General features: G+C 44.7%; 3 protein-coding genes and 1 pseudogene across 8 annotated transcripts; 2 read left to right on the forward strand and 2 right to left on the reverse strand.

The window, feature by feature from the left end:
* The first annotated feature begins 327 nt into the window (after positions 1–327).
* Positions 328–3102, forward strand: LOC105416658 (hemicentin-1-like). Of its 2 annotated transcripts, none has more exons than XM_029838941.1 (6): positions 328–542; positions 752–1096; positions 1169–1390; positions 1708–1998; positions 2102–2183; positions 2342–3102. In XM_029838941.1, exons 2-6 carry the CDS (start codon positions 778–780, stop codon positions 2385–2387), a joined length of 960 nt encoding a protein of 319 aa, XP_029694801.1. In that variant the 5' UTR covers positions 328–542; positions 752–777; the 3' UTR covers positions 2388–3102. The 2 variants fall into 2 exon arrangements, with proteins under 2 accessions (XP_029694801.1, XP_011603714.1); XM_011605412.2 differs by having other exon boundaries at positions 328–466.
* A 324-nt stretch (positions 3103–3426) lies between these two features.
* Positions 3427–6987, reverse strand: LOC105416652 (sialoadhesin-like). 3 transcript variants are annotated; one of them, XM_029838255.1, is made up of 10 exons: positions 6854–6987; positions 6552–6693; positions 6391–6473; positions 5950–6092; positions 5755–5834; positions 5461–5666; positions 4513–4782; positions 4131–4433; positions 3859–3961; positions 3427–3775 (listed from the first exon to the last, which is right to left on the reverse strand). In XM_029838255.1, exons 3-10 carry the CDS (start codon positions 6437–6439, stop codon positions 3712–3714), a joined length of 1218 nt encoding a protein of 405 aa, XP_029694115.1. In that variant the 5' UTR covers positions 6440–6473; positions 6552–6693; positions 6854–6987; the 3' UTR covers positions 3427–3711. The 3 variants fall into 3 exon arrangements, with proteins under 3 accessions (XP_029694115.1, XP_029694114.1, XP_011603692.1); XM_029838254.1 differs by having other exon boundaries at positions 6391–6693; XM_011605390.2 differs by having other exon boundaries at positions 3428–3775; positions 4513–4776; positions 6391–6693.
* Positions 6988–7000: 13 nt separating this feature from the next.
* LOC105416651 (serine protease hepsin-like) lies at positions 7001–14145 on the forward strand (annotated as a pseudogene).
* LOC105419705 (B-cell receptor CD22-like) lies at positions 14085–17246 on the reverse strand. 3 transcript variants are annotated; one of them, XM_029838234.1, is made up of 8 exons: positions 17113–17245; positions 16696–17037; positions 16397–16621; positions 15881–16159; positions 15509–15799; positions 15357–15435; positions 14764–14997; positions 14085–14451 (listed from the first exon to the last, which is right to left on the reverse strand). In XM_029838234.1, exons 1-8 carry the CDS (start codon positions 17183–17185, stop codon positions 14394–14396), a joined length of 1581 nt encoding a protein of 526 aa, XP_029694094.1. In that variant the 5' UTR covers positions 17186–17245; the 3' UTR covers positions 14085–14393. The 3 variants fall into 3 exon arrangements, with proteins under 3 accessions (XP_029694094.1, XP_029694093.1, XP_029694092.1); XM_029838233.1 differs by having other exon boundaries at positions 14764–14994; positions 15509–16159; positions 17113–17246; XM_029838232.1 differs by having other exon boundaries at positions 15509–16159.
* Positions 17247–17364: the final 118 nt, after the last annotated feature.

Raw genomic sequence — 17364 nt, forward strand, 5'->3', positions numbered from 1 at the left:
AGCAGCCTGCAGCAGCATTGAAATGCTTCTCTCCTTCATGTCTCTTGACCTCGGTTATGCTATCCTTTTCAGAAGTGTGTTTTATGTTGCGCTTATGCATTCCCCCAAATTGGAAGGGTTAAACTTTCCACAGCAGCTCCTGAAGGTGTCGTCCTACAACACTTCTGATGAAACAGAAACCAACACCCTAGTCTATTTATAAGCATTGTATTGCAAGTGGGAAAAAAGCAGAACATACTCAAAACAGTTTTGGGGGTTGATGAATTTTTTGTTCCTTCTTTTCTCTGTCTTTGATGTCTGATTGCTGTACTGATTCATTACAGCTCTGTCATCCCTCATGTGTTCACCTCGTGCTCAGAGGCTGCCTGACATCGAACCCAAATATTATTTTCATTTTTTAAAAAGTTCTTGTCCGTCAATCCAAGGAGGATGACTACAACACTGATGTCTCTGATGCTGATGTGGGGTAAGAGATATAACCGTGTCGACTACATTCCACCTCCAGTCCACGACTGATCATCTGTTGCCACGCCACTGATCAGGTGATAATTTATTGGTTTATGTGGCGAACGCTAATGCATGCCTGTAAGATTTCAAATACATCAAACTACATATGTAATACTGCATTTCCCCCCCAAGCTATCGAAGCATCTGTGTTGAGAATATTTGGGACCAAATATAGTTTGGATGCATTCATTCTGCAGTCGATAAACGTGAAAAAGTGAAAATTTGGGTTTTGATCTCTCTGCAGGAGCTGTGAGCGCAGGTCGGTGGGTCATGTTTGAAAAGCCAGACCTTTGTGCTTTAAAGGGGTCATCGGTGGAGTTCAGGTGCTCCTACAACTACAGCGAAAGTGAAATGGTTAGTGACGTGGCGTGGTCCAAGGGGGAAAAAAAAAGTGGCCGCTGGATCCGTGTTAAACTCGCAGACCTCCCTTCAGTCCACAACCGCTCTGTATATCTTGGTGACATGCAACACAAATGTGGCCTGGCAATTCATGACCTACAGGAAAACGACACCGGACATTACTACTTCCATTTTGACACGGATGCATACGGAAGGCGAAGTAAAACGTCGGTCTATCTTGCTGTTACAGGTAAAATGACCACGGATTCAGTGTCTCCTTCAGTTGAACTGTTACTCTTTTATTCATTTTCTTTCTGTATAGAGGTAAGAGCCAGTGTGCACCCCTCCTCCACAGTGAGGGCAGGGTGGAGTGTGCGGCTTGACTGTCAAACATCCTGCCAAAACCATACAATCTGGTTCAAAGATGGAGAGCCAGTCACCAACACAGAGTTCCAGGCTCAGATTGGGGATGCTGGGAATTACACATGTGCTATCAAGGGAGACGAGTCAGTGCAGTCTGATCCTGTAACTCTGGATGTTCAATGTAAGCATGTTAACTTTATATTGTTTGCAACTTGCTGTATGTGCTTAAAATAACTGTTGTATTTAGATTAATCCTGTGCATATAAAAGTGCATATAAAATAGAATGGCAGTATAATCTGTATAGAAATAAAAGAGAAACTATTTTTTTAAATAGTTGTGTTGAACGTAAGCTCAAGAATTCTTGTCTTAGCCTTTGTCGTAGTTATTCTGTTGTCCTCAAGAGGGAGCCATTACAACGGGGCTTTGTAATATTTGCGTTTTGACACAATCATGTGACATCTGACTATAACTTGTGCTAATAGGAACTTTCATTGCAGATCCTACACAAAATTTATCAGTGGAACTAAGTTACTCTGGTCGCCTGACCCTGGGCATCAGTGTCAATCTGACCTGCTGTGGTGCAGCTAATCCTGCAGCAGAGAACTACACCTGGTACAGGAGTACTGGGGCCAATGGGAGCTCCATGGTTCAAGTTGGAACAGGACAGGTGCTGTCTATACCCTCTGTGGAGGCGACCGACTTTGGACGATACCTCTGCAAGGCCCAGAATCTCTTTTGGGAGATCAGCTCTCCTGAAATACTGATGGAGGAGGAAGCAGAGAGTTCGGGTGAATAATTCACACCATGTCCCCACTGATTGCTCAATTCTTACAATTAATTTTGTTTGTGTGTATATACTGATTGATTGTTTATTTCTTTTGCTTCTCATAGAAGCCAGCTTCTACCTCCTGATTGGTTTGGGGGTCAAAGTGGTTATTATGCTGCTCCTCACAGTGGCCATAATCTGGATTTGGTAAGTCAAATTATGTTTGACATGATTAATGTCACTATGGCACGAACAGTTCACTCAAACAAACGTTTTCAGATTTTAAGAAACATCTAGATACATTTTTAGAGAATTATGAGCACTGATTTTGATGTTTAGAATCCCCCCCCCCTTTTTTTTTATAGGAAGAGGGCCCCGCAAATGGTTAAGAAATCATCACTTCATATCTAGCCCGAACTGCCCTAGAGCAAAGAAAACCAATGGCAGCACAGTTGATACACATGAGCAATGATAAAAGGTTACTGCTTGTGTAATATGTCTGTTTTCAATCTAATTTTTTTGTGTTGTGCGACGTCTACAGTCAAAGCGGGATACATCCCCATCTAGTGTTCATTTTACGCATGTACGCTTGTAAATATCTACTTTTTACAACCGTGGCCTGTAATATCAGGTTATGAATCACCGAGGACACACATTCACCCAAACGTCACACTAGGTGAGTTTAGGGTTTGTAATCGGTGTAACGTTTGTGGTTTGTTGGGGGAAACACGCACAGACATGGAGACAACATGTAAACGCCACCTAAGAAGACTCAGCTGGATGGTTTTGGGTTCATTTCTGGCCCAGAGACAACATTGCTAAATAAAGGCACCATGAAAATATCTTGAGAGATAAATATTGGCTGCTTTGGTAACAATCTTCTTCCCTCCCTCAGTAAATATTTGAGATTATGTACAACTGAATAGTACACAACCATGACGTAGTAATTTCAATGCAGAACATTATTTGCAGCTTATCTATATTACATACTTAACTTTGCTGGTATAATGAAACAGCTGCTGCTGTGTTTGCACCTGTACTTCCATGAATAAAAAAATGTGCATTGGAAACAATGTATTTCTTATTTGTGTCAACAAAGACATGAGTAGCAAGAAATAAAACTCTGAGGTGCTAACATGTGTTTGTTATTATTTAAATGTTTAAGAAAGTAATCTCTTTCTCTTTAAACATATTAGTGATTGCACCCCACTGTTATCATTTACATATATGAGTGGCAAATAATGATTAAAAATAGACTGAAGAGTTGCTATTAATGTCCCCTTTGGACATCCTGGTGCTGGAGTCACTGTCCTCCTGGTTTTTACCCTCCTCCACTTCTCCGGAGGTTCTGGTCGGTATCTGGTGGAGTCTTATCACACTTTGTACTCAAACCCACAAAGAAATGACCGAGGAGCAGCATCGGCTGATGCCGTTTAATTGGATCATTAGAACTGTGTGTTCCATCCTCCTCCTCTACTCCTCATCATCACAAACAGGCTGCTTCGGTGCAGCAGGAGCTGGATAAACACCTCTGTCATGGAATTCACATCCACATTTGATAGGTTTAGGGTTTTTTTTTTATTGTTGTGTCTTGTAAAAAATACCTTCAGTGCAGCCACACAAGCAGTCATTTCTCTTCACGAGAGGGAAAACTACCAAACTTAAGTCACAAAATAAATAGCTTCTGTTTTTCTCGGGGTTGATTTTGCAGTCCTTATCCTCTCACCGCCTCCTCTCAGGGTACCACTGGGTTCGTCTGGGCGAGGACATACGAGCTTTGTCTTGTTGACTTCTGCTTCCTGGAGGGCCAAAGAGACGACCGGTACAGTTAATGTTACAGTGCGTGTGAGCTGACCGACTCAGACCCCAGCGTCTCGCTCACCTTGTTATGACACAGACGGCCACGGCTACAACAACCAGAAGAACACCGACGCCCACGCCGATGGGCAACAGTCTGCTTTCTGACGAGTCAGACGGAGTGATGGCTGGAACAGGCGGAAAGAGTCAAGTCAGCGGTGCATTTATTAACCAATGAATAAACAGGAACAGGGCTGATGGTTACTGCACTTCCACGCTGCAGCAGAGTCATCCCTAAATGCCAAACCTCTGCCTATTTATGCGCAATTAATTGTAATTGTTTTGGTGGAAACATACTTCTGGGACTTCGTAAAGTAACGGTGTCAGTCTGCGATCCGTGTCTGTTTCCCGCCACGCAGCAGTGCTCTCCGTATTCCTCAGCAGGGATGTTGCTAGTGCTGAAGGTCCGGCCTGTCCCTGCAGGGTCGGCCGTGGACCATCTGGCCGGGTGGGAGCTTTTGTCCGCAGACGGCTGACACGCCGCGCCTCTGTACCAGGCGAACGCGCGCACGGGCGGGTTTGCATCGCTGGTGCAGGTCAGGGTGACGGGAAGTCTGCCCCCGACAGGTGAGACTGAGACGGCTGTGTCCCGAGGAGAGTCTAGACGGCAACGACACGGCACCATGAGTGGTTCTGTCTCACACATTCTTGGTTGTCCCCCAGCTAACAGGTCACTTACACTCCACTTCGATGTTCAGAACCGTGGAGTTCTGTGCCTGGTCTCCGGTCCGTGTCTGACAGACGTAGCCTCCGGAGTCAGCAGAAGTGGCCTGGCTGATGTTCCACACCTGACCGGGGTGTCCTGGACCGACGGCTGCGCTCTTGAACCAGGTGTAATCGACCCGTTGCCCAGCTGCCGGGCTGCAGCAGGCCAGCCTTAAGGCCTCGCCTTCGGTGACCCTGCTGGATGGACCTGCTGCGACCGTGACTGCACCAGAGGAGTCTGAGAGTGAAGCACAAAGTGCATTTATTAATTACAGTTTGGGAAATTAAATGCAATTTTTATACATTCATTTAATTAAATCCCCTTTTAAGACTTTAGCAGCAAATGCCCGACTTCGTCTCTGCAGGTTTCCTGTGAGTTTCCTCTCGATAAACGCAAGATTTCAGATCCTGCAGTTAATTTTAATGATTCATCAAATGCATTAATTTCAATTCTAGTTTTTTTTACAGCTCGAATGATCAGATCCCAGACCTCGCCAAAATAAACCGATGAATATGTTCTCACGAATGAACTCACTCACTGAATGTTCTGCTGTTGTCTTGCTTTGGTGACACCACGTAGCAACTGTTACTATGGCGTGAGGTAAGAGATTGATGGTGACTGACTGAGAGTCCTGCTACTGATGCAAAAAGTCAGAATAGAGGAATAGTCTGCTTTGTCACTGCTGAAGATTAGAAGATCTGTATCTCACTTTGGCTCATATTAATATTTTTTGAGGGGAAAATGGAGAATGGGGAGGAAAACTACAGGCACACGGCCTTAGGGAAAACCCCACCAAGGAAGGTTCAGGGTTGAGGTTTGAACACAGAACCTGTTATTGGGGTCTTTTAGGCTCACATCCATCTCATATGGTTCCTTTGGTGTTAATAATGGGTTTGGACCAATAAATAAAATTCCCCCTACCTGCCACCAGCAGCTGTATTCCGCTCTGATCCGGCATCTTCTCCGTTGGATGATCCGTGATCAGATAGAACACGTATGTTCCGCTGTCCGACTGTCTTAGATCAGAAATCCTCAGAGAGCAGTTATTTGTTCCTGGTTGTCCAAAGTACTCCACCCTGCCCATGAAGGATGGATCGAGCAAGATTCCGGCACTGTGGAAAACGTATCTGAGACACAGGGACAAGTACAGATGCTTCGTTAAAATCCTGTTAATCCTGGGCTGAAAGGATTGAAAGGTTTGGTCTAAGTCGATACTTTGGTGTGACACAGCGGCTGTTTCCAAGACACCACATCTCAGACAGAACTTTGTACTGTTGCACTTCTCCTCCGTCATCCTGAAACAACGGACACATTATAAAAACGCCAACAAAAATTGGTTTAAAGTCTAGCACAGCTTTATTCACTGTGTTTAATGTTAGCTACCTGCACTGGCCTCTTTATTCATTTTACCTGAGCAAGAAGCCCTCCAACCTTCTCGCTTTCATTAGAACTTTGAGGGAAGTCGAAGGAACAAGGAAGAACCACAGATGACCTGACCACAGCACAGACGGGCCTGACGGGGAGCTGAACTGACCAATCGCCGGCAAGAGTGGCTAAAGAGGAGAGGAAAAAATATACATCACATTTCATTGGCTGGAATCCTGAAAATCGAATTAATGCCTTTAAAGACTGGTAGAAGGGCCTTTAGCTTTTAGGGTGAGGAATCCATAGTTTACATGAAGATTTATCTCCGAAACTACTGCTGCCATTTATATATAAAGTTAGATTAATGCTCTCTTATGTTTCCCATACAGGCTAAAACTTAATCTGCAGGAAAACTGAAGCTGAATGACAACAAAGCAAACAGATAGATAGAGGGCTATTTTCCATAGATTGGGTTAAAACTCTTACATTTCAGACAGAGAGTGAGAAGCAGCCAGCAGCTCAGTGACGTCTCCATCTTTTCCTTGCCACTGTTGCGATTCTGTAAAGGCCTAGAAACCTTTCTGATTGTAACAGACGCTCTATAAATACTGATTGATTGACTGATTGATCCCGCTGGGGTCTGACACCTTCTCTTAGGTTCTTCTGCTCGCCCTTCTTTTTGCTTTATTGTTCCTCTTCCTCGTCTTCCGAAGAAAGAGCGTCAGACGGTTCAACTTCCCTTTATTTCCCCACCAATAAGGGCCCTCAGTGGTGACGCGGGTTACAAACCTGCGGAAATAATGTATTTTACATAAAAACGGATGATAAACCAATAAGCTGCGAGTTCACCATCAAGATCAATGAATTAAATAATTAAATGAGTTTATTTTTAATCGGTGACACAGAGCTCAGAGTGTCCTCGTGATGCTCGCGACGCTCGTGCGCTCACCTGACAAAGGTATGTGGGCGAGCGCCCTCCGTCCACTCCGGGACGTCCCACCGTGACGTCACCCGCGCCCCTCTCTTGCACGCCGCGGGACGAGCTCACAGATCCTCCGAGCTCGCAAACGTTGTCTTCCAAATGTGTCAATCTTTTCTGTTAGAAGCAGCCGCAGGTGGTTTTGGCTGATTCAAGCTGGTTTTTCTGAAAATCCCTCTCGTGTTGTTGGTTTATTTTTTAATTCCGTGGGGTCACTAACTTGTGAAAAAACAGCAGAAAGAAAGGATTTATGTTACTGAAAAGTGGGATCTAACTGTGCTGGAGTTGCGAGAGTGTCGTCGACTAAATCTGAAGCAGAAAATTTGCCGGAGTTTATAAATTAATTTTTATAATTCTCCGTCAAAGCGCAGTGAGAAACGTAACCAGAGCAGGTGGAGACTGGGGCTGAGAACCCACAGGTGAGTCGCTTTCTATAGAGCTTCTCGTGTTCTTATCCAGATTTTTGGTGGCATGCTTATGCTAATTTTAATATCTTTGTAGCCCAAAATCAGCTGGCTTGAATATTTTGCACTATTATATATTTATTATTTTAGTCCATGCATTCTGTTTGCTGAATATTTAGTATGCGGGTGCAATTTAAAAAAAACGAAAATTCGTAATAATCTCTAATTAGAATAACATAATCTGTAGATTTTCATTTACATTCACGTATAAGGGGACCCCATTTGTTTGATACTCCTTATTTTTGCAGATAAGTGCTCGTGGCTTTTGACTAAGCTCATATACTTGTTGAGGAGACAAGCCAAGGAGACAAGGACAGTTTCCTATCGCGACCACGTAAATTTCCTGTCCTATCGAGATGTATGCTGAGAAAGTTATGACTGAGGGGAAGATAGGTGAGTGCAATATTGTTCTTGCTGCCTTTTGTCCCCTGTCCCTCCTCTCTCTCTCTCTCTCTCTCTCACACACACACACACACACACACACACACACACACACACACACACACACACACACACACTCAGATTCAAATGCTGTGCTGTCATATTAGGCACATGCTGTTGTTTTTTGGGACCAGACATCAGCCCACTTGGCAGTTAACCATTAACTTCTTTGGACAAAACCGACCCTCTGCTCGGTTCACGTGGCTGACGTAGACTTATTGTAACATTCTTAATACAGTAAAGACCAACAGAAACATGATACTTGTGTCAACACGTGGGGCTCGTTCCTTCTAGTTGAGCATAATTACAACATGCTGTCAACAAAGACCCCTCAAACCTTTCTTTTTTATGCAAAGATGCAAAGCTAAAACCGCAATAGTCATTCTACACTCTCGACAGATGCGGCTCCAGTACAACCATTTAAATCTAAAAAATTTTGGACCACAGACGATTTTGGAGCAATTTCTCCTACCTTGCAAATCGAGCGGCCAGCACGACAAAGCCAGGAACAAAATAACCGTCTCCTTCATCCCCAGAGCCTGAGGGATGTGTTGCAGCGTACGTTATGTACAGTGGCATAGCCAGCCTAACATTTTGTAGCATGTGGGGGTCCACCCATATGTGGTGAGTCAGGCAAGGCTTCTATGTGTGTGTAATTACAGGCTAAAGATGGCTCATTCGAGGAGTGGCACATCTGGTGCGGTTTGGGTGGTGTGTGTCTGAGCATAGGTCAGGTGGGCCTTCCTGTGCATTTACCCTCACGCGTACATTCAATGAACATGTGTGCACTAGGGGAACAAAAACAATCACATTGTCATGCAATGTGTGTAGCTCCTTTATATCGGGCTGACATTTATTACGCCGCCTTAATTGTGTTTATTTTAACTTTCCTACCATGGCAACCGTTGTGTGTGATTGTGTGTGATTCATGTTTCCGGTTGTGTTTGCCTGCACCGTCTTGCTATGACCACATCAGTGTTCACTTCCAGGAAGGGCCCGTCTTTCATGGCCTATTTAAACTGGACCGCACGAGGAAGCTGGCTCAGCCGTGTTTTTGATGGTCCATCGGGATGGTTTTGGAATCCAATCCTTGCTTTCTTTTTAAAAATAAAAAAACAAAGCTAACAGTGACACAGGGAACCATTTCCAGTGTGCAGATTCTGGCTGGTTGTGATCCTGTGGTGGAAAATCAGAACCCAAAATATCACAATCAGCAATGATCGTCGTGATTCATTCTTCCTGCTCTTGCAGGATTTATTTACTCTCCGGGACAATGAAACATGGCAACAGCCTCAACAAGTTAAGAAAGGTGTCAAATGCCAGTTACATGGAAGAATCGGCATTTCTAAGTGTTTAGTGTTGGAGTGTGCGCTGCTCACCAGGGTGACGTAGGAGAGCCTCATAACACGCATGCATGCTCACAGGTGGAGGTGGTCTCTGTTGAAGGGGACACAATAGAGTCCCTGTTCTGTTATGAAATGGGGCGAAGCTGGGCTGGCGGGAGAAGCTGTAATGGCTGAAATTCGTAGTTTGTAGTTTATTCTGGAAAACCGTGAGAATGAGCATCTGAAAATATTCTGAGCGGCGCCAAACGCACGTTAACCTAACTGTGTTTTGTTCCCACTTTTCCCTGGATTCCCTTTGTCCTCCGGCTGCTTCAACAAACCTTCGGAACAATGACGCCATTATCGCGCTGGCTCAGCGTTTAGAGGACGGGGAAGAAAAGTCAGGTGGGGGCAGGAATGAGGTGGTGGTTGGGTAGAGGCAGATAAAGGAAAGGTAAACTCAATCTCAATCTCTGAGCTTCTATTATTTCAGAGGAAGACAGAAGGTGTGTGGTGATGATTTGAAGATAAAAGAGTCCGATTAGGCGTATATATGATATTCCAGACTGCCCAAACTGGACATTTTGTTTATCCAAAGCTTGACTTGATCAGGGAAAGTAATGTGAAACAGTCAGAGGAAGGAAACCAGCGTCCAGAATGTCCTCTCTGAGACTATCTGCACTTATTTCCTGACACGCTGAGGCAACATGTAGCCTTTGCTGATATCAAACACTGTTTTGGAGTAAAATAACAAATAAATGCACATTTAAATGCTACATATCTAGTGTTAATCTCGATTATAAAGGTATTATGTCCTTCTGTGGCCACTGTTGATTCTATCAGCATCCATCCACCATCAGCCACCACGTGTTACTAATCTGCTTTTAGGGATGCTGGAGTCTGATACAGTGGTCACTGGGATTACCCCCCTGGACAGGTGACTCAAACTCACTCTGAGCAGCTCTATAGAGCCTCAAATGCCCTAATGTGCTTGTTGTTGGACTGTGGGAGGAAACCTGGAAGAACACGTGAACTCCAAATAGAGGACTCAAACACAGAACCCTCCTTTTATGAGGTGACCAGAAACAATGTCAAGGGGGGGTCATGAGTGTCAGATCAGTCCTGCGGGACAAAGAGAACATCTGGCAAACCTTCAGCTTTGTGTCTTTCTGCTTTGAACTGGCACATCGGGATGTTTTCACTGACAGTTCCGATCAGGATTTTTACTAAATTTAAAAAAACGTGTTAACTGTGAGGGTCAAGCTGCCCACCAGCGAGCAGAACCAAAGTTAAAAGGGGGGTTGTGAGTGCGTGCAGACGCGACATAATGGCACCGTATCCTCGCTTGAGCGTTTGTTCTCGCTCTGTGGAGGATTGCAGACTTTAGACTATTGATCGAACCAGTGTCATTTGTACTTTCCAGTCTTTGCCAGGAAATGTTCCATCTCTTTTACTTTGGGTCTGTAAACTGAAATCAGACATTTTGTTATTTGTCTTGTCTGTGCTGCCACGGAGAGGACAGGTTACTGTATGTTTAAAAAAAATACCCCAATATATTGATATTTAAGTACAAACCACCTGTATTTGGTTTATTTGGTCCATTTTTTCTGTCAGGATTGAGTAAATTCACCTGTGTCCACTGTACTGTCTGTAGGGAACAGAGGAATCTCTCTGACCTGTGTGTTGACCCCCTGCCGTGTGCTTGGAGTGTGCATGACGCTGATGACTTTGGGAGCCATCGGAGCCGTCGCCTGGGTCATAGGTCAGAACACAAATGCGAACATGTGATGAAAGTGATCACTTGTGCTCAAATGCTGCGTCAGATAACAGTTTTTAGCCTTTTTCTGCAGTTTCGTACTTCACAATGGAAGAAGGCGCAGGTCTGTACGAGGGTGAGTAACGTCAGAAACCGTACAGAGGTTTGAGAGACATTTCAGTGTGGTTGGAGGGACGTGACCATACGTTCCCACCATCTCCTCGCAGTCCAGGTAAATTCTGCGGACCAGCATCTCCGAGTGTTTGACTCCACCCACAAGAGGTGGCGCCAGGTGTGTTCCTCCTCAGCCAATGAGTTCCTTGCTAGCATCAGCTGTGAGGAAGTGGGTTTTGATTAGGTGAGATGGGTTTTTTACAGATCTATCTGAGCATTAAATGCTGTGACATGCGACTGAAGTGTGTTTGTGCGTTTCAGTGTGGTGAATCACTCCGTTGCTTCAGTGCCGGAGGCCAGCAGAGATGGTGGCGAGTTCTTCTGCGTCAAACAGGAAGAGCTCAGCTACGGCAAGAAAATCAGGAGACGCGTTGTTCCCGTGGTAAGCTCCACCCGTCTGTGCGACGCTGCACCGACAGCCACTGTCCTCCCTTTGCCCTTTTCTTCCACCTCTCTTCTTGGTTAACGCACAGAAACATCAGCACTATGCTAGTTTGGATGTCAGGCTGTTGTTGCTAACTGTGTCTGTCTTTGTTCCAGTGACTGTGAGAGCCGGGAGGTTCTCACACTCTTGTGCCAAGGTAAGATGTTTGCTGAGATATACTATCACTGTCCGACACACTCTGGACACTCTCCCACCTTATTTCACACGCTGGGCTACTCTTTCTCTCAGTGATCTTTGTGTTTTTCTTTGCTTCCTTGATGCTTTCACATCCTGTCTGGCATTTTAATCCCCTCCTTTATGCCTATCTTGTCTGTTTTCCCCCAGTTGTGTCCTAAAATTACCCCCACACTGTTTGATTTTCTATCTGCTCTCTCCCGTCAGACTGCGGCAGGCGTAGTTTTGCAGCAGACCGTATAGTCGGTGGTGTAGATGCCAGGCAGGGAAGTTGGCCTTGGCAGGTGAGCCTCCAGTATGATGGAGTCCACCAGTGCGGGGGGTCCATCATCTCAAACCGCTGGATCGTCTCTGCAGCACACTGCTTCCCCAAGTAAGCAAGAGAGCTGCATAAAATGCAAACTCTTGTCTGTATGGATACAAGAGCAGTATATATCTTCTGTGCTAGGCGGTATAGCTTTCTTAACCGCTGGAGTGTGTTGCTGGGCTCCATCTCCAACAAACCTGTCAATGCCAACGTGGCGGAGGTTAAGACTATCGTTTACCACAGCAGCTACCTGCCCTTTGTGGATGCTAACATCGACGACAACAGCAGGGACATCGCCGTTCTCGCCCTCACCCAGCCTCTCACGTTCAACGGTATGAAGGCACACACACACACACACACACACACGATTTCATGATAACAGTTTTTACAGATGAGGAAGAAGGAGCGCAATCTCTTTTCCACGGTAATGTTTGTGACCCCACAGCACAGATTTGAATAATTATATCATGTGTACAGATTAACTGAGAACATTAAATGAACTATATACACATGTCAACTTTTCTGGGCTAATATTTTATGTTAGATTCGTGGCTGGTTAATTGTTGAATTCTTCTTGTTAATTTATAACATGTTATATAATTGAAGATCTTCCGCTTGGGCATTGCTTCCACCTAGTGTTTATCATTTAGAATTACAGCCCCTGTATTAGTGCACGTCAGTAAGATGATGTAATTTTCTTATTGTGTACATTTACAGAGTACATCCAGCCTGTCTGTCTGCCAACACATGGACAAAGATTAATAGATGGGCAAATGGGAACAATTACTGGCTGGGGAAATGTCGGATACTTCAGTGAGTTTATATTTTATGACAATTGTTATTGTTTTTTTGTTTTTTTTTACAAAAGATCGGCTAATATCTACAGAGTTTGACAGTTTTGTTGCCTGTCAGGGCACCTTGCAGATGTCCTTCAGGAGGCACATGTGCCCATCATCAGCGATGCCGTATGCAACGCTCCTGATTACTATGACAACCAGATCACCACTACCATGTTCTGTGCTGGTTATGAGAAAGGAGGCATTGATGCTTGTCAGGTCTGTATTTTCCTCTGTTTATGTATTTTGGTGCACAAATCTAGTCTTTCTGTGTCCTCTCATTCATATGCTTGCATTTCTGTATCTTGGTGGATTTTCTGACCTTCTTAACCTGTGACACAGGGAGACAGCGGCGGTCCCTTCGTGGCAGAAGACTGTCTGTCCAAGACCAGCCGGTATCGTCTGCACGGAGTTGTGAGCTGGGGAACGGGCTGTGCTATGGCCAAGAAACCTGGCGTCTACACCAAAGTTTCCCGATTCCTTCCCTGGATATCTACAGCCATGAGGGTGAGAGACTCTCTTTCTTTTATGGAGTTTATTTGTCATAATACCAGAGGAAACGTTGGTGTTACAGATGTGTTTGTGCTTGTCTCCCCCACCAACAGAGCTATCACAACTTACCAGGGGTGCACAAATTGGCTCGGCCATGAAATTGGGTATGAAGCTCTAAGCCGACCTTGCAGAGGTCAGAAGGGACCTCTAGGGTAATAAAGACAGATACTGCTTTCCTGAACCATTAATACCCCAACTGTGAGCAGAGTTACTAACATTGTTTAACCTCTACAGGAGTCTATTTTTGTATAGTTAAAGACTGATTATAAAAGCCAAAGTGAATTTGTAATATGATCAATACTAGAGGCCACTTTTGTGATACAATACATTTTTTTTCTGTGACTTTCTTGTTTTTTCCCCCACTTCTTGTTCACTTTAGTGGCACACAGCATCAAGTTGACAGTTATCTCAAAAAGTGAATTTACATGCAGACTCATGAAATTGTGGATGATAACTGTTTAGTTTGTCCTCCAGATTAAGTACAGCCTGTGCCATTTATTTGGGACTCAAGTTTTTGTTGCTAAAGGCTAACTGCTAATTTTTTAAGATTACTTAAACTGCACATAGGTATGTCATAGCAGAAACTGCATGCAATACCCCGGCTTTAGCATAAAAAGCAGTTATTTAAACATGTTTTGTCTTTTTCCTCACACGAACTGATGCGGACTTCACTCTTGTTGCAATCAGTATTTTGTTCTCGTTGTAAATACTTTTTTGTTTTATGATGTTTATTTGAAGCGTTTTGCGGAGCCACAGTGCAATAAAAAAATTGAAATCGTCTTCTCAGAGGAGCTCTTTTGTGTGCTTCTTTAATGCCTATTGTGGCAGTGCCTGTGTCCTGGTTGAAAATGCCTGAAAGATGAGCAGCGTTCAAATCTGCAGAGCTGAAACATCAAGAAATTATAACTGTAAAAGTCAGATATTTAACAAAGTTTGTTAATCTTTATGTTGTAAAGAATTAGGCAAGACTGAGTCCTTGTTCAGAAATGTACCAAATATAAAATAATTAAAATGATCGATACAGTTGGTTCCTGGGTCATCGTGGTGAAATGGTAGCATAGATCACACTGTCGATGCTGTTTTTTCCTTTGGACCTGTGGGGATAAATTAACCAAACATTACAAACACACTTTGCTTCCTTTTACATTGTGCTGCTGTTTTCACCCTTCTATTCATAAACTAAACCAAGAACAAACTGTGCTGCCTGCATGACAAATTCCCCACGTACTCAACACTTCCTTAAACTTAATCAGCTTCACTCTAGATGGCTCTTCAAAATAGAGAGTTCCTTAAAGTTCTAACCACAAATCTAATGCTTCATCAGGGCGTTTTTAATGTAAATATTGCAGTGTGAAAAGTTTGAAAGTGTGACAACAGCCACCACCAGACTGGAACAGTGAACCTACCGTGAGCCCTGCACATCTGGACTGTCGCTCAGCCCCTCCAGATCTCTGGATTTGATGTTCACTAATGAGTAGATCACCTCGCCTCCGATGGATGCCGGAGACTGAGAGGAGGAGGAGGAAGGGATCGTATGGCGAGCGACGTCTGGCAGAGCGGAGCCTGGCCTGCTGATGTTGCTGTATATGACGTTGGATTCATCAAGCGCCTTCTGATGAAGGCGCCTTTTTTTCCACCTGCTGAGACAACAACAAACATATAAATATAGAATATACCTCATTCTTCCAGATCACATTTTGACTAAAGTTTCCTTGAAAGTAGCAGCGTGAAAACAGCGGGAAAGTTTCGGGAACGGACTCTCCTAATCTGTCTAGCTCATTTGAAGGTGGAAGAAAAAAAGATTTCTGAAAGCTCTGATGAAAAATTGGTCGCATCAAAGAGAAATGTGTTATTTTATTTGGTAAGGGAAATGAGGGTTAGCCCACATGTGGCTATTCTGGACAAAGAAAAACGTCATACAACGCCCAGAAAAGGAGAAGCAATAAAAATGGCATTTGAGTGGAGAAAAGTGCAGCATCTTCATTAATGACTGACTCACCAGAACAAAAAGAGGGCGACCACAAGAGCTACGATGAGAGCGAGTCCAATTCCGACCACAGCTGGGAGCGTCTGGCTACCTGAGGAGGTCAGACATGTCACCATTTAATCACTTTAACCTAGTTATCTTTGCGAACTCTACCAGACACAAACCCCGCTGCTCCTCATCCACCATGGCCAGCAGCACCTTGGTCGAGTTCTTCCCCCCCACTTGGTTCCTGGCCTGGCAGAGGTACAGTCCAGAGTGCAGCGCCTCCATGGAGGAAATGGACAACACCTGACCTGAGCCCACCTGCGACCCGTTGGAGCTGCTGGAGTTTGTATTTCTGTACCAGATGTAGGAATCTGCAGGGGGGTTAGCATCACTGGAGCAGGTCAGATTCACACTGCTGCCCCACACCACATGGGCTGGGTTAATTGTAATGGAAATGTTCTCTGGGACGTCTGGGAGAAGAACGGGATCCCACACAGTCACATCGTCATCATCAGAAATGTGTTGAGTTGAGTTTATGTCCAGATACGTACAGTAGACCTGGAGGAGGACCGCAGAGGAGTTAAAATGGTCCACCCCTCTGCTGCTGATGCTGTTCCAGGCCTGACAGTGGTACCGCCCGCTGTGATCCGGCTGCACGTCAGGGATGGTGTAGTTCTGCCCCGACCCGATGAAGCGCCCTTCCCTGTAGAGGCTGTACCCGTTGTTTCTCACCGGGGGCCTGGCGTCGCTGTGGCAGGTGAGAACCACCGAACTTCCTCTGACGACGTTCCCGGGTGAACTGATGGTCAAGGTCACTCTGTCAGGAGGATCTGATGGAGGGATGAGCCGGAAGGTTGAAGGATACAGTGAAATATGGATAGAAAAGAGTATGTAAAGGTGGAATGGCATCTTTTTTCAGACACATTTCTTATTTTTATTTCAGTTTATACACATCAGTAATTGCTGTTTTCAAAATTGATTAATGTGACTTCTGCAGAACAGTTTAATTAAGCAGATGTTGAATCAGTGATAGTTGATGAAATTAGGAGAAAGTGTGACGGGCTTACACAGTACATTTACGGCCACGGGAGCAGATCTGACCCTCTCTTGTCCCTGGACAGCACAGTGGTACCTGCCAGTGTCCTCTCGCCTGGCTACAAAGACCTCGTTCCTTACAGGTTGTCCATCCTTGAACCAGACAATGACCACTGGTGTGGGACAGCCCGACACACAGGTCAGCCTGATGTCGTCGCCTTCCGCCACGGAGCTCGACTGCACAGCAGCCGTCAGCTCTGAATCACAGGGAAAAAGGTGAAGTTAGAAGGGTGATTCAAACACTCGCTGGCTGGTTTATTCCTGTTGTTACCTTTTACATCCAACTCAGTAGATGTTTTACTCGTCTGAGTTTCGGACCAGGTGGAAAAACTGAAAGAGTAGTTCCCTGCATCGGTGTGTTGCACATCATTTATCTGCAGGCGGCAGTCACTGATGTAGTCGCCCAAATATCGATAGCATTGCGAGGAAGCCCCGAAATTTGGCAAAGAGCCGGGCCACCTATAACCAACCACCTGATATTGTTTCCACCAGCCAACTGTGGTGACAGCGTGGGAAAAAGGATTGGAATACTGGCAGTTAATCACCGCTGACGCCCCTCTCAGAACGCACAGATCACTGTCCAAGGTCACTTCCAAGGATCCTCTCCGGGCACCTTTCATCCAAGTAAATAAACTCAGTGATTAGAAGATTTGACCTGAAACGTTGAACCCAAAATATGTTGACTCACCAGATATCGTCGCAAGAATAATCAAAATATGACATTTCATGCTTAAAATCCGCCTATATCGACAGAGTTCCATATAATCTCAATGTGCACGACCAACCGCTTTAGGGCTATTTATGTTGAACACTAACCAAAAGTGGGAGGATTTCATGTTCCTTCCTTTTCTCAGATTTTTTTTTAGTGTTAAAAAAAAACCTTTTGAGAGATTCTCGTTCATGATCTGAATCGCAAGCACCGTAAAAAGAACTGCTGCTG

This window comes from Takifugu rubripes, chromosome 7 (assembly GCF_901000725.2).
Source record: "Takifugu rubripes chromosome 7, fTakRub1.2, whole genome shotgun sequence".
NCBI lineage: Eukaryota > Metazoa > Chordata > Actinopteri > Tetraodontiformes > Tetraodontidae > Takifugu > Takifugu rubripes.

Bases quoted from the DNA above. Each gene is read 5' to 3' on its own strand.
- LOC105419705 (XM_029838232.1), bottom strand. From the start codon at position 17,185: ATGGAACTCTGTCGATATAGGCGGATTTTAAGCATGAAATGTCATATT. The intron at 17,038-17,112 runs GTGAGTCAACAT...CTTGGATGAAAG, and splicing joins TATTCTTGCGACGATATCTG to GTGCCCGGAGAGGATCCTTG. The intron at 14,998-15,356 runs GTGAGTCAGTCA...TTGTTGTCTCAG, and splicing joins GTCGCCCTCTTTTTGTTCTG to CAGGTGGAAAAAAAGGCGCC.
- LOC105416652 (XM_029838255.1), bottom strand. From the start codon at position 6,439: ATGGAGACGTCACTGAGCTGCTGGCTGCTTCTCACTCTCTGTCTGAAA. The intron at 5,835-5,949 runs GTAAAATGAATA...CCGTTGTTTCAG, and splicing joins TTGGAGGGCTTCTTGCTCAG to GATGACGGAGGAGAAGTGCA. The intron at 4,434-4,512 runs GTAAGTGACCTG...GTTGCCGTCTAG, and splicing joins TCTGAACATCGAAGTGGAGT to ACTCTCCTCGGGACACAGCC.
- LOC105416658 (XM_011605412.2), top strand. From the start codon at position 430: ATGACTACAACACTGATGTCTCTGATGCTGATGTGGG. The intron at 467-751 runs GTAAGAGATATA...ATCTCTCTGCAG, and splicing joins GTCTCTGATGCTGATGTGGG to GAGCTGTGAGCGCAGGTCGG. The intron at 1,999-2,101 runs GTGAATAATTCA...TGCTTCTCATAG, and splicing joins GGAGGAAGCAGAGAGTTCGG to AAGCCAGCTTCTACCTCCTG.